The 14,050-nt window shown below is 33.3% G+C and overlaps 1 protein-coding gene across 6 annotated transcripts in view; it reads left to right on the top strand.

The window, feature by feature from the left end:
• AP3S1 (adaptor related protein complex 3 subunit sigma 1) overlaps positions 1 to 14,050 on the top strand; it is a 142,482-nt gene that overhangs the window by 57,124 nt on the left and 71,308 nt on the right. For 4 of the 6 annotated variants that reach the window (XM_074199653.1, XM_074199655.1, XM_074199656.1 and 1 more), the window contains exon 4: positions 4,547 to 4,618. The exons of the other annotated variants lie outside the window; for them this stretch is intronic. In XM_074199653.1, coding sequence (XP_074055754.1) covers positions 4,547 to 4,618 — 72 coding nt within the window. The remainder of the gene's footprint in view (positions 1 to 4,546; positions 4,619 to 14,050) is intronic. 6 annotated transcript variants of the gene reach the window in all.

The following is a 14,050-nucleotide window of genomic DNA, read 5'->3' as shown; positions in this document are numbered from 1 at the left end:
ATTAGATAATGAAGAAAAAAACTCACTCTTTGCAGGTGATAGGATGGTATATTTAGAAAACCTAGATAATCATCTAAAAAACTACTTGAAACAATTACCAACTTTAATAGAGTTGGAGGATATAAAATAAACCCACATAAATCATCAACATTTCTATATATTACTAACAAGACACAGCATTAAGTGATAGAAAGAGAAATCTCATTTAAAATAACTTCAGACTATATAAAATACTTGAGATTCTACCTGCCAAGGCAGACTCAGAAACTCTGTGAAAGCAACTTTAAAACATTTTTCACACAAATAAAATCAGATCTAAATTACTGAGCAAATGTCAGTCACTCATGGATTGGCCAAGCTAATAAATAAAAACAACAATTCTACTGAAATTAAATTACTTATTCAATACTATACCAATCAAATTTCTAAAAAAAAATTACTTTAATGAGCTAGAAGAATTAGTAACAAAATTCACATGGAGGAACAAAAGGTTAAATATATCAAGGGAATTAATAAAAAATTGCAAAGGAGGGTAGGCTAGTCATATCAGATCTGAAATTATATTATAAAGCATCAGTCATCAAAACTGTTTGGTACTAGCTAAGAAATAGGGTGGTGGATTGGTGGAATAGATTAGGTGTAAAAGAAACAGTAGTTAATGACTATGGTAATCTACTGTTTGATAAACCCAAAGATTCCAGCTTCTGGGATAAGTACTCACTCTTTGATTAAAAACTGTCGGTAAAATTGGAAGATAATATGGCAGAAGCTAGACATAGACCAACAACTTACACTCTTTACCAAGATAAAATTGAAATGGCTACATGATTTTAGACATAAAGGTTATATCATAAGACAAGTAACAGAACAAGGTTTACCCTCTGATCTGTGGAAAGGGGAACAAAGAAGAGATAGAGAACATTACAAAATGGATAGTTTTGATTACATTAAATTAAAAAGTTTTTGCACAAATAAAACCAATGCAACCAAGATTAAAAGGATTGCAGTAAGTTGGGAAATGATTTTTATGACTAGTTTTCTGCCAAAAGATTCATTTCTAAAATATTTAGAGGACTGAGTCAAATTCAGAAAAATACAAGTCATTCCTTATTTGATAAATCAAAAGACATGAAAACACAGTTCTCGGATGAAGAAATTAAAGCTATCTATAGTCATATGATAAAAAAAAAATTCTCTTAATCATTATTGACTAGAGGAATGCAAATTAAAACAATTCTGAGATGCCATCTCACACCTATTGGCAAATATGACTAAAAAAGGAAAATGATCAGTGTTGGAGAGAATATGGAAAACTGGGACACTGATGCATTAGTGGTGGAGTTATGTACTGATGTTCTAACCTTTCTGGAGAGCAATGTGGAATTATGCCCAAAGGACAATAAAACTGTGCACATCCTTTGATTCAGCAATACTACTTCTAGATCTGTATCCCAAAAGATATCACCAAAAAGGGATTAAAAACCCCACATGCATTGTAGCTCTTGGTATAGAATTAGAAATTGAGGGGATGCCCATCATTTGGGAAATGACTGAATAAATTGTGTTATATGTATGTGATGGAACACCATTGTGCTCCCGCATGAGGTATGGGCCTTCAGAATAGCCTGGAAAGGCTTGCATGAACTACAAGTGAAGCAAGGAGAACCAGAATGACATTATACACACTAACAGCAACAATTGGTAATGATCAACTATGATGGGCTTGTTCACTTTAGCCATTAGAATTACCAAAGACAACTCTAAAAGACTTGTGATGGAAAATACCATCCATATCCAGAGAAGAAACTGTGAAGTTTAAATGTGTAGACCAAAGCTCAGTCTTTAGTTTTTAAAAGTTGTCTTACAAATTGTCTTTTTTTCTCTCTGTCTCCTCACCCCCCATTTGACTTGATTCTTCTCTATAGCCTAGTTCAATTTCAGAGTTTAGGAGAGTATTATTAAAGTAGAGGTAAAATGTGAAATATTAATCTTCATCTATATTAAAAAATAATAATGAAATTCAAAAATGAAACACTAGAGGGTACTATTTACCATCTCATTTAGAGACTAAAAAGTTTCATTTTTTAAAATTATTGATTCTTTTCATTCCTTTTGATGATTTTGATTGTGCAGTAATGCAATAAAATCTTACTTATGTGCCCTGACTGAAACCCTAAAGGCATTTAGATCATTTCTCATACTTTATTGATCTTTGGGTTACTTGTTTTGTGGAGGCACTATGCTTAGGCTAGAACTGATGTTCCTCATCTTAAATATTGAACCAAATATAAAACTAATTAATAAAGTGTTTTTGCAAGAATTTTGTTTTCATTTAGCATTTGACTTTATTAAGAATTTTTTGGTATACTCTGGCTATATTTTTGTAGCTACAGTGATGTTTTTAGTACAGTAGTAAAAATATTTATATATTCACTTTCTATAATTAGTTTTTTATTTAAATATAACCTTCTTAAATAGATAGGTTACAAAACATTTGGCAGTATGATCTAGTTGTTTCTTTAATGTTTATCTTCAGCATCAAATTGTTATTTCTCCGTATAAGTACAGTACCCTCTTCTTTTGTTCTCAGGCAGTTCTGTGCCTGGTTCAGTTTCCCTCTTCATCCCAACTCCTGCCTTCAGACTTGAAGGCTTAAATGTACATGTTGGTGTTCCCTCAACTACCCTAATCTCTCAGTTCTTTTGACTAGTTTCTCTGATCCCCTTTAGCTGACCTACTTCTCTGGTCCCCTTTAACTACATGCAAGACTGATCATACTCTTTATTTTTCAATCATCTATAAGCATTGCAATTGCATAATCAGATAGTTTGAAATTTTTTTATCATAATCTATCATTCCATCACTCTCTTTGCCTTATTATTAAATCCCTGCCCCATTTCCCTTTTCTTTGGCTCTGTACTGGCTAGCCCTCATTCCAAAATGCTTTCCCTTTTCACTTCTGCCTCTTGAGTTCCTTGCTTTTCTTTCAGACTTAGCTGGAATGTCACCTTCTTGAGTCCTTTCCTGGGCCCCTCAGCTACTAGTACCCTCTTCTCTAAGGTTGCTGTGAATCAACTTTGTATTGTTAACCAAAAGTCATGAATTCATAAGACATGGGTAGTAACTTGATTTATTCCATGAGAAATGAACATGCATACGGAGCTCTTTATATCAATTATGAACTAATTTGCATTACTGACCAAAACAAGAATATTTATGAGTTACCATGTGGGACAGTCTTATGGGAGGAGTGGCAGGCATTCCTTTCCCAAATGAAAGTGGCATGGGAGGAAGAAGGGTATTTTAGGGGAGGGGAAGCAAGAGTAAGTGGGATGGCAAAAGCAGCATTCTATCCCTTGGGAATTGCTACATTAGGGAGATATGATGGTCTGCTTATCTTCAAGAGTCTCAGCTATACAAACAGTTTATAGGTCTAATGCAGACTGATTGTCTTTTAGCTGATTTGATACTGAGAGTCCAGCTAGGAATGCAAATGTCAAATTATGTCAGTTCAGACTGGGACTTTTTCTGGCAACTCAAGAAGATAGGTCAAGTTGGCTTTGGGGTAACAGTATGTTTTTTACACATGTAGTTCTACATGTTGTCTCATCCACTGGAAGGTAAGCTCCTTGAGGGAAGATACTATTTTGCTTTGGCAGTGTGATAATGTTTGTCCTTCATTCTTGAAGAAGATCATGACATCATGATGCCACAACAAGTGAATTAGATTTGAGTGAGGGAGTACTATGCTAAGTCACCAGTCTAACTTTCTCCTCCAGAGCCACCTGGGTCCAGTGACCAGATATGAATCAGGACTACTGGAGATGGTCCTGGATAAGAGACAATCAGGATTAAGTGACTTGTCCAATGTTACACAGATAATAAGTAGCAAATGTCTGAAGCTGGATTTGAACTCCATTCCTCCTGACTTCAAGACCAGTACTCTATCCATTATCCTACTTAACTGCCCCTTTTGGCAGCTATATGACCTATTAGAGATAGATTCAAATAACCTAATGGAAAGTAGTTGTGCTCTGCTGTGGTTTTTATACTCCTTATTGTGTATTGATGGGCATGGGTTCCCAAATATGCTATTGTAACAGGAAATATCAGAGTTTTGTAGGTTCTAGTAGATCCATATTATCCCCACCAAGGGATTTGTACATATATTAGCTTAGCCCTTACCTGCATTTTTTACTTTTTTTTTACATTCAATTAGGTAGATAATGTAAAGTTAATTTAAATAATATAAATATACTTTACTTCAGCTAATGCTGAAGAGGTTTTCTTTGATATTTGGATTTGTGGAAAGTAAAGGTGGGTGGAGTGCTTCTTTCTTTTGTATTTTTGTCACTGAGCTGCTAAAATATAAAAACTATTTCACATATTTAGAACTGGAGTCTAGACAGATAATTATAATCATCTATGTTCTCTAAACTCTTTAGTACTTTAAATGTATTTGTCTTTTATATTTTATATCAGATTAAGTACATTAACAGAATGAATGGATTGACTTAAATTCTTAACCATTTTTCTTTCTTTATAGGTATTCGTGGAAACACTAGACAAATGTTTTGAAAATGTCTGTGAACTGGATTTAATTTTCCATGTAGATAAGGTACTGTTTGAATTTCTACAGTATCAACTGAACCAAGCTCTCTCTTTTATAGTAATTTTTTTTTTTTTTGGTTTACCACCTAGCTGCCCCTTTACAGTAAATTTTTGATCCTAACTTTGTCAGCATAAAGATGGGACTCATTAATAATCCCATCCTTGTGGTCAATAGAAGTCATCAACCAGTTATATTGAATAATTTCTTTAAAGGATACAAAGTAGCATCCATTAATGAACTTGTCAAATCAAATTTTCATTGGTAGTGAAAAATCTTCTGTTAAAGAAAGCTTCCCCAAGAAACAAAATATTTTGGGAGACAAATTTATAGGGCTGGAATTGTCATTTCTCATATCATATATTATAATAGCTCACACTTATATAGCACTTCATTATAGTTATGATTCTACCAAAGCATTGTAGGACTTTGTATAAATCATTGTTTTTTGCTTAGATCAATAATGATTTATTCTTGTAAAGAGTATCTAGCATTACTGAACAGAAAAAAACTCATAATCTTACTGTTTGAACATTTTCTCTGCCATGGGAAGAAAGGGATATTTTACAATAATGTCCTTGATTAAAAGTAAATGTGAGAAACAGCATGACATTATATATATATACGGGGCTAGCTTGAAGCTGACAGTCTCTGACTCATGCAAGTTGTGTGACACTTGGACAAATAACTACCTCTCAGTGTCCCGGGCATCTCTCTAACATCATACATATAAACTAGTTGTGAATCTATTATCATTGAAAGTTCCTTAATGCTGTTGATATATCAAAAGTCTGGACCAAAAAGAGAGGGTGTGTGTGGTGTGTGTGTGGGTGTGTGGGTGTGGGTGTGATTTGTGATAGATTTTTTATTTAATTATTCGTCAATCATCTTTGAATATATAGCTAATAAATAAAACAATATTGTAAAATGACAAAATACAAATTTATTATTCCATTTGTTTGTGACTATCATTTTTCAGATAATCATCTAGATTAATTTCTGATTTAAAAATGATTTTATTATATAATAAAACTTAACAGTGGATGGAGGACTAAAGCTTGATATGCCTTAGAAATCTATTCTGTCCTCTCCATTTCAACAGATATTATACTTTTTTTGCACATGACTATTATCTTTTATATTATATATATAATCATTACATGTTATATTATTATTTTAGTCTCATTATTTTTAGGAATCATTTTCTGAAGGATGAATTTAAGCTTGTGGGTTTTTTTTAACCATCATTAACTTTTTTTAAAGTTCTATTTTAAAAATTATTTCTCGAAGGTCACTAGTACTTATAACAATTAAATAATTTTACAGAAAAGGGAAGTAAGACATCTTTGTCATTGACTTAAAAGACAGTTCTCATAAAAATCTCATATGAGAATGAAATCCTTATATTTGTTCCTAGGTAGTAAAAGATTAGTAAGGAAATTAAACTCCAGTTTTTATATACAGTGGTAGTTAGTAACTGAAATACTTTTTAGAGTCTGAACTTCCCTCAACTTTCTCATACTTTTAAAAGATTATATATTTTAAGCCTCAGAAAATATGTATGCATCCATACATACAATCATATATAGTTATACTTATATGTATATGCAAATATATATTCAGAGAGACTTAGAGAGGGACTCTACCTGTGATTTCTTTGGTCTAAGGAACTTTCAGAGGAGGAAACTTATTCTGTCAGATTATATTCTGCAGGTTATAATCTTCTCTGCAATTTAGTCTTAGAGCTACAGCTGCCTAAAATACTGAGAAGTTAAATCAGTAAACAATAGTCAATAATGTTGATTGACATGATTTATTTATATTTGGGTACTACGTTATTTCCTAGTTGTCCTTTTATTTCCCTGCTTAATTATTTCTTTCAAAATTTTGAAATGAATTGAGATTTACTTGGTGTTAAGAGTACCAGTTTGTAGTTCAAAAATCTCCTGTTTGAAAATTTTCTAACTCTGATCTGTTGCATATCTTTCCTTCTCTAATTTCTGAAAGATTATTGATAGTGGTATAATGATTATATATGAAACCTGTGATGTAATTTGTGCAGGCTTAGGTCGTTTCTTCAGCCCTACTTGTTCTTGTTTGTTCTGTCATCTCCAGTGTTGTATATTTTTTACAGTCAAATGACATTGCTGTGGTTTTTTGGGTAAATGCCCCTGCATTCTTCTGAGAGTCTTATTTCTGAGATTATATTTTATCTCTTCAATATGTATCTTTTATGTGAATAGTTGTTTACATGTGATAGCCAGTCATCCTGGTTCACATCTGGCACTGAACCTAGGTGTCTCTGGAGGACAAAATGAGGCAGTGACTTAACACAGCACCCTCTCATTCGGATATAGTGTCATGGCATCACATTTCTGATGTCATGGTTTTCTTCAAGAACATAGGACTGATATCATATGTTATCTCCCACATTATATTTCTTGAAGGCAGGGATTATATATTTGCTTTACTTGACTGACTAACTGAATTGCACTTTCTGTACATTTCCCTTTTGATTTGGAGCCCATCACAGAACTTTATTTAAAACCATATAGACTGATCTCTTTGAATGCCCTTATTCTTTTCTCTTCTCATTGGAATAATATACCATGTCAGCTGAGAATTTTGGTTTTTGAGAGAGGGAGAGAGAGTCTTTTTTATCACAGTTTCCTTCTTTAGTCATAACTCTTTTTCTCTGAACATGTCTAGGACTTGTGCCTGATAATATCCAATATCTTCCTCAAATGTCAGGAGTTCTGGCAAGTCAGGGTCATATTCTTCCAATGGTTCCTGTGACTCTTGCCTCCCCAAGTAATTCTTGTTGTTCACAGTAGCAATTATTCCTTTTCACTTATTCCCTTGTTTTCTCTAGCTAATGAGAAATGAAATTGCCAACAAGATAGATTAATAATTTTCTTGTTTTTATTGAAATGAAACTCCAGTAAATGTATAGGTAATTTAATTATCCCATCTCTGTTATATCTTTCCTTTGTCAGCTTCATGATCTATATGAAGACTTCTTTGGTTTTTCTCTTCCTGGTCAGGCAATCTATTGTATGGTCTCACGGTGGTTTTATTGTTTTGTTCCAGTGCCTTTCAACTCTTAAAAATAAAATGTTTTTGTTTATATCTGCTTATTATGTTATTATTGGAACACACATTCTTTTTCCTTTTTTTTCTTTTTTTCTCTATAGCTTAGTTTAACCCATTTCTAGTTATATTTTAAACTGTCAAGATTTTTAGCCAAGGCCCAGGGTTAGTTATGAATCATATGTTTATGAGTCTTACTTTTTTTCTGAGAATGTTAGATGAACATAGGATGCTTATTGTAGTTCATTAAAGTATAGGTAGTATAATATTATGCCAACAGTATTAACAGAAAACTTAAGAATTTGCTTGATTAGGGAGGGGGTTAGAGTAAAATATAAAAGTAAGAATGAATCATTAATTTCAATTTAATACCTTTCATAGAAATACCTTGCCTTAGAAAGGAATACATTTTTCTTGGTATAAGAACAATTGGCTATGAAACATGAATGTTTTGCCCAAGACTCCTCATGGAAATTTTGTGACATTCTTTTGTCAGAGGGTGAATGGAGTAGAGAAAACTATTTTGGGGTGGCTAGGTGGCATAGTGGATAGAGCATCAGCCCTGGAGTCAGGAGTACCTGAGTTCAAATCTGATCTCAGACATTTAATAATTACCTAGCTGTGTGTCCTTGGGCAAGCCACTTAACCCCATTTGCCTTGCAAAAATCTAAAAAAAAAAGTATTTTAAGGGAAACAGGAATAAATTAATATCATTTTACTATATATCAAATGGAACATTAACATTGATAGCATTTAGTATTGCAAAGTAATGCTTACTGCTTAGCATTAAGTTTTTGAGACTTGCTTATCATGGAAATAGGCAATGGCTAACATTTCATTCATTTGTTTCTCAATATTTTCCTCATCCTGATCAACCCTTCCTTGTGAAATAGAATTAACCCCACAAATATGTCTCAGGGAAAACATAACATTGTTTATCCATAGTCTTCCAACTCTCTGCTGAAAGGAGGGAGTTGTTTTATTTAAGAGAAGATATTCTAGGGCAAAGGAAAATTTGGAATTGATCACTTTTTCAAGATAGTTAAAAAGATATATAATATTTCAATAATTTCAATAATATTAAGGAGGAGCTATACATTTTATAGGCCTAAAATGTTGGGTAGAAATAAATGAATAATAAGAAAAAGAGAAAAATTATAAAGATAAAGCAAGGGAGAAATACCCCAAGAGTCTTTTTTTCTTCTCCAAATTAAATCTTTTTAAATTTAGTCTATAATGTCTATAATAGACATGGAAATGCATTTGAGTTAGTAAATAATTTAGAGGGGAAAGCAAGACCTGACTGAGTCAGGAGCAGATTGTTTATTGTTATGACTACAGAGAAAGAAAAGAAATGAAAGTTTGGTGAAGTGACATTGATAAGAAATCAGGATTGCTTAGAGAAGATCATTGAGAAATGGAACTAGGAGGCAAGAACTGAGCTTTTGAGATACGATTAAGTAAGTTCTTGAGTGCTATTGTAGAAAACATATTAATCCAATCAGTGTTATTATTTTCATCTTTGGGAGTGAATATATAATTCAAAAGAATTTTTTAAAAAATAGCACAAAAAGAAAAAAATTTAGTTTTAAAAGCTGACATTTATTAGCTGTTGGAACTTTTTCCTTTAAATATCTGTTTTGAATGTTTTATTCCTCTATAGAATGTAAACCCCTTGAGGTTAGGGACTGTGTGTCTTTTTTGGTTTTGTATTCTCCTGCACCTAGTCACATATTTAATGTGTAGTGCTTTAAAGATGGCCAATTTTGTTGAGGATATACTATATTACTGTCCACTTCAATGAGTCTTGTATAATTCCTCACACTTACCTAAAGAGGTATACCTCAGAAATATTGTGGATTCTGTTCCAGAACATCTTAATAAAGCAAGTCATATGAATTTTTTGGTGTCCCCAAAATATACTATTGTGTATTTAATATTATTTACATTATATTTACATTTTGCAGTAGTCTATTATATACACAATAGTATTATATCTAAGAAAGTATTATGTCTTAGGGGGCAGCTAGGTGGTATAGTGGATAGAACACAGGCCCAGGAGTCAGGAGAACCTGAGTTCAAATGCGAACTCAGACACTTAATAATTGCCTAGCTGTATGACCTGTAGTTGAGTGACCTTGGGCAAATCATTTAACCCCATTACACTGTAAAAGTTTTAAAAAAGTATCTCAGGTAAAAAGATACTTTATTGCTAAAAATTCTAACCATCATTTGAACCTTCAGTGAGCCAGAATCTTTTTGCTGATGGAGGATCTTTACTTGATGTTGATGGTGGTGATTGCTGAAGGATGGATGTCTCTGGCAATTTCTTATACTAAGGCAACAGTGAAGTTTACTGCTTTGATTGACTCATCCTTTCACAAAAGATTTATCTGTAGCATGCAGTGCTGTTTAATAGTGATTTATCCACATTGGCACTTTCAGAATTGGAGTCAGTCCTCTCCAACCCTACTGCTGTCTTATCAACTAAGTTTATGTAATATTCTTCTATGTTGTTCTGTCTCAGGGAATAGGGAGGTCTGAGAAGAGGGAGAAAGATAGGGGAACAGCTGGTTAGCCAAGTAGTCAGTGCTACTTCCTTTTCTCCTTGATTTTGCTCTTTTTATTCACGAGACTCCAACCCTAGTTCAGGCCTTTTTCAGTTTTTTCTTAGAATTTCATTAGTTTCCTTGTTTCCTCACCAAACCATCCTCTATACAGTTGCCAAAATAATCTTTTTTTTTTGAAAGATTTTATTTTGAATTTTACAATTTTGCCCCCTAATCTTGCTTCCCTCCCCCCACCCCTACAGAAGGCAATCTGTTAGTCTTTACATTGTTTCTATGGTATGCATTGATCTAAGTTGAATGTTATGAGAGAGAAATCATATCCTTAAGGAAGAAACATAAATTATGAGATATAGCAAAATTACATAATAAGATAACTTTTTTAAAAAACTAAAGGTATAATCTTTGGTCTTTGTTCAAACTCCACAATTCTTTCTCAGGATACAGATGGTATTCTCCATCGCAGATACCCCTAAATTTGTACCTGACTGTTGCCCTGTTGGAATGAACAAGTCCATTAAGACTGATCATCATTACCATGTTGCTGTTAGGGTGTTCAGTGTTCTTCTGGTTCTGCTCGTCTTGCTCAGCATCAGTTCATGCAAATCCTTCCAGGCTTCCCTGAATTCTCATCCCTCCTGGTTTCTAATAGAGCAATAGTGTTCCAACACATACATATATCACAGTTTATTAAACCATTCCCCAATTAATGAACATTCACTCATTTTCCAATTTTTTTGCCACCAAAATAATCTACTTAAGACACAGGTCTGACCACATGCTTCTCCTTGCTTAACAGTTTTCAGTGACTCCCTACTGCCTTTGGGATAAAATGAAAACCTCAAGTTGGCATTTCACAGTCTGGTTCCAGTCTATACCTTTCAAGTTCACATTCCACCATCAAATTTTCTTTAGCTATTACCTGAATCCATTATTTCATATCTCATCTTCATGATTTTATATAAGCTTTTTCCCATACCTAGAATGCACCATGCCTTTTAAAATCCCTGGATTTCTCCAAAACTCAACTCATGTGCTTCCTATGGGAAGCCTTCCATGATTCCCCCTCCTTATTAGTGTTCTCTTCCTCCTCAGATTATCTTCTTTTTATATTTGTTTGCATTTTGTATTTGCTAATGAAGCATAAACTTTTTTATTTTTTTATTTTTTAGGTTTTGCAAGGCAAATGGTGTTAAGTGGCTTGCCTAAGGCCACACAGCTAGGTAATTATTAAGTGTCTGAGGTCGCATTTGAACTCAGGTGCTCCTGACTTCAGGACCAGTGCTCTATCCACTGCACCACCTAGCTGACCCTGACCATAAGCTTTTCAAGGGCAGGGATTATTTTTCATTTTTGTTTTTGTATTTCCAAGACCTGGCATATTACATTCCATGTAGTGTTGTACCCAAAGAGTGAGACGGAGACCAGAATTTGATAACTTTGGATATCTTTATTCCCGGGGACTGTCTGGGGATAAAGAATACCCAAATCAGACAGTACCTGAGTGTTCAGGGATGGGGTTTTTATAGTGTTTTGAGGGGGAGGTACCGAGAGCAAGCAGGATACAGAAGCAAAGATATAGATATATTGTCTTGTTATACTAATACAAACATATGTAAACATATGGCTCAGTATAGATAGGGGGCTGGACAGAGTGGGAAAGAGTCAGGGTCTCTATGTGAACATGTTTCCTGAGATGGAGGGAGTGAAAGATTCACAGGCTTCCCACAGGTTCCCACATGTTTCCAGCTGCATCTGGGGAAGGGGAGGCAGTCCTGGGAGGAAGCAGGAATCTTACAGATAAAGCAAGATAATTAGGCTAACAAGGGTGCTTTCTAAATCTTAGCTAAATTTATGGTATATCTGTGACCCCTTGGGTCCTATTCAGACTATTTTCAGACCCAAAGGCACCTAGCCAAAGTTATATTTCTAAGGAATTTCTCAGGGCCCAGAAGGATGTCAGGGACCCCTTTCTATACAGGAATTTCACAAACATTGATATTGTACTTCAGTAGTAGACCTGAAAGAAATCCTAATTTGAGTTAATCTTAATTGAATTATTGAATGAATGAAATGAATAGGGTTAATTTTGGGTAGTACATTTAATAATAAAAACTACAGAGGTGAGAATTTATTGATTAGCCATGAGTAAGATTTTTAAAAGCCCTAGATTAAAATTGATTATAAGATTATTATTTTAAGAGATGAAGTTTGGGGCAGCTAAGTGGTGCAGTGAATAAAGCACCGGCCCTGGAGTCAGGAGTATCTGGGTTCAAATCTGGTCTCAGACACTTAATAATTACCTAGCTGTGTGGCCTTGGGCAAGCCACTTAACCCCATTTGCCTTGTAAAAACAACAACCTAAAAAACAAAGCAAAAAAAAATTATCATAATAAGAGTGATTGACAGTTAACAGCAATTATCTTCTGGCATATATAATCAGTCAGCAAATATTTATGAAATGCTTATTATGTTCAGATTCTGTGCTAAGTGTGAGGCAAAGAAATTCAAAAGATAATCATTCATTTCTAAGGAGCTTGAATACCTAGGAGTTGTCTGACATGGGGGAAACAACATGAAAACAACTATGTACAATCTTTATTCAACTTTTTCCTTGTTTTTGGTTGGCTAAAGTAAAGAGGTTTATAGCACTATAGTATCCGGTACGATATGTAACACCACCATCTGATACAGATGAAGGTAAGATTCAGGTTTAAAAATGTTTTAGTTTTAAGAATTTTATTTGCTGAACAATATTTATGGTACTATAGCTTTCTTGTCTTATGAATAGTGACTGCTGTCTGAAATCAATTTTTTCATAATATCAGCACAAAAATCACATAATTCTAGGGATTTTTTGCAAGATAGTTTTATTTTGTATACTGCGCTTTATGAATTAATTCTTGATTGCTATGTTAGAATATATGAAAACAGAATTAATGTTTTGTTATAAAAACTATATACAGAAAAATATATTTTCAACAATTTCTAGCAAAAAATTAGTAAGGAAACTTAAATACCTATTTTCCTATGGGTTCATTGTATCAGCTTTTGCATTTTTTGACCTTCACATCATTTTCTAGAATGTTATCTCTGCAAAAATTGAGGATTGATTGTCCAAATATATATACATGTATACAAATTATATGGCATATGTATATGTATATATATATATGGTATATACACATATGTGTGTATATACGTCTATACATCTACACATGTGATCTTTACCAAAACTGATTACAGTCCCCTCTCCCCTACATCCCCATGTCTTATTGGATGGTCTTAGATGACCTATTTGCTGGTGGTAAACCTCTCCAGGCTTAATTCTTAGATCAGGAAATAATTTTATTTAAAAAAAAATATATATATATACATGAAAATTTATATTATTTAATATTTCTTAATTAAATGTAAAATATGTTTAGCATTCATTTTTTTAAAAAAAAATGATTTCCAAATTCTTTCCCTCCCTTTCCTCCTCTACCCTTTAAGAAGGCAAGCAAAATTACATCAGTTATACAGGTGAACTCTTGCAAAATAGATTTCCATATTAGTCATGTTGTAAAAGAAAAAATACACACATATAAGAAAAATAAAGAAACTGAAAAGTGAATATTCCAACCTGTACTCAGTTTATCTTTTCTCTTTTGGAGGTGGATAGCATTTTTCATCATGGGTTCTTTGGATTATTTTGGATTATTGTATTCATCATAGTAACCAAGTCTTTTACAATTGATTATTCTTCCAATATTGCTGTTACTGTATACACATTCTCACTTTA

The sequence above is a fragment of the Macrotis lagotis genome, chromosome X (genome assembly GCF_037893015.1).
Source record: "Macrotis lagotis isolate mMagLag1 chromosome X, bilby.v1.9.chrom.fasta, whole genome shotgun sequence".
NCBI classification, from domain to species: Eukaryota; Metazoa; Chordata; class Mammalia; order Peramelemorphia; family Peramelidae; genus Macrotis; species Macrotis lagotis.
The sequence above is the reverse complement of the archived record's forward strand: the minus strand, read 5'-3'. Positions and strand labels throughout refer to the sequence as shown.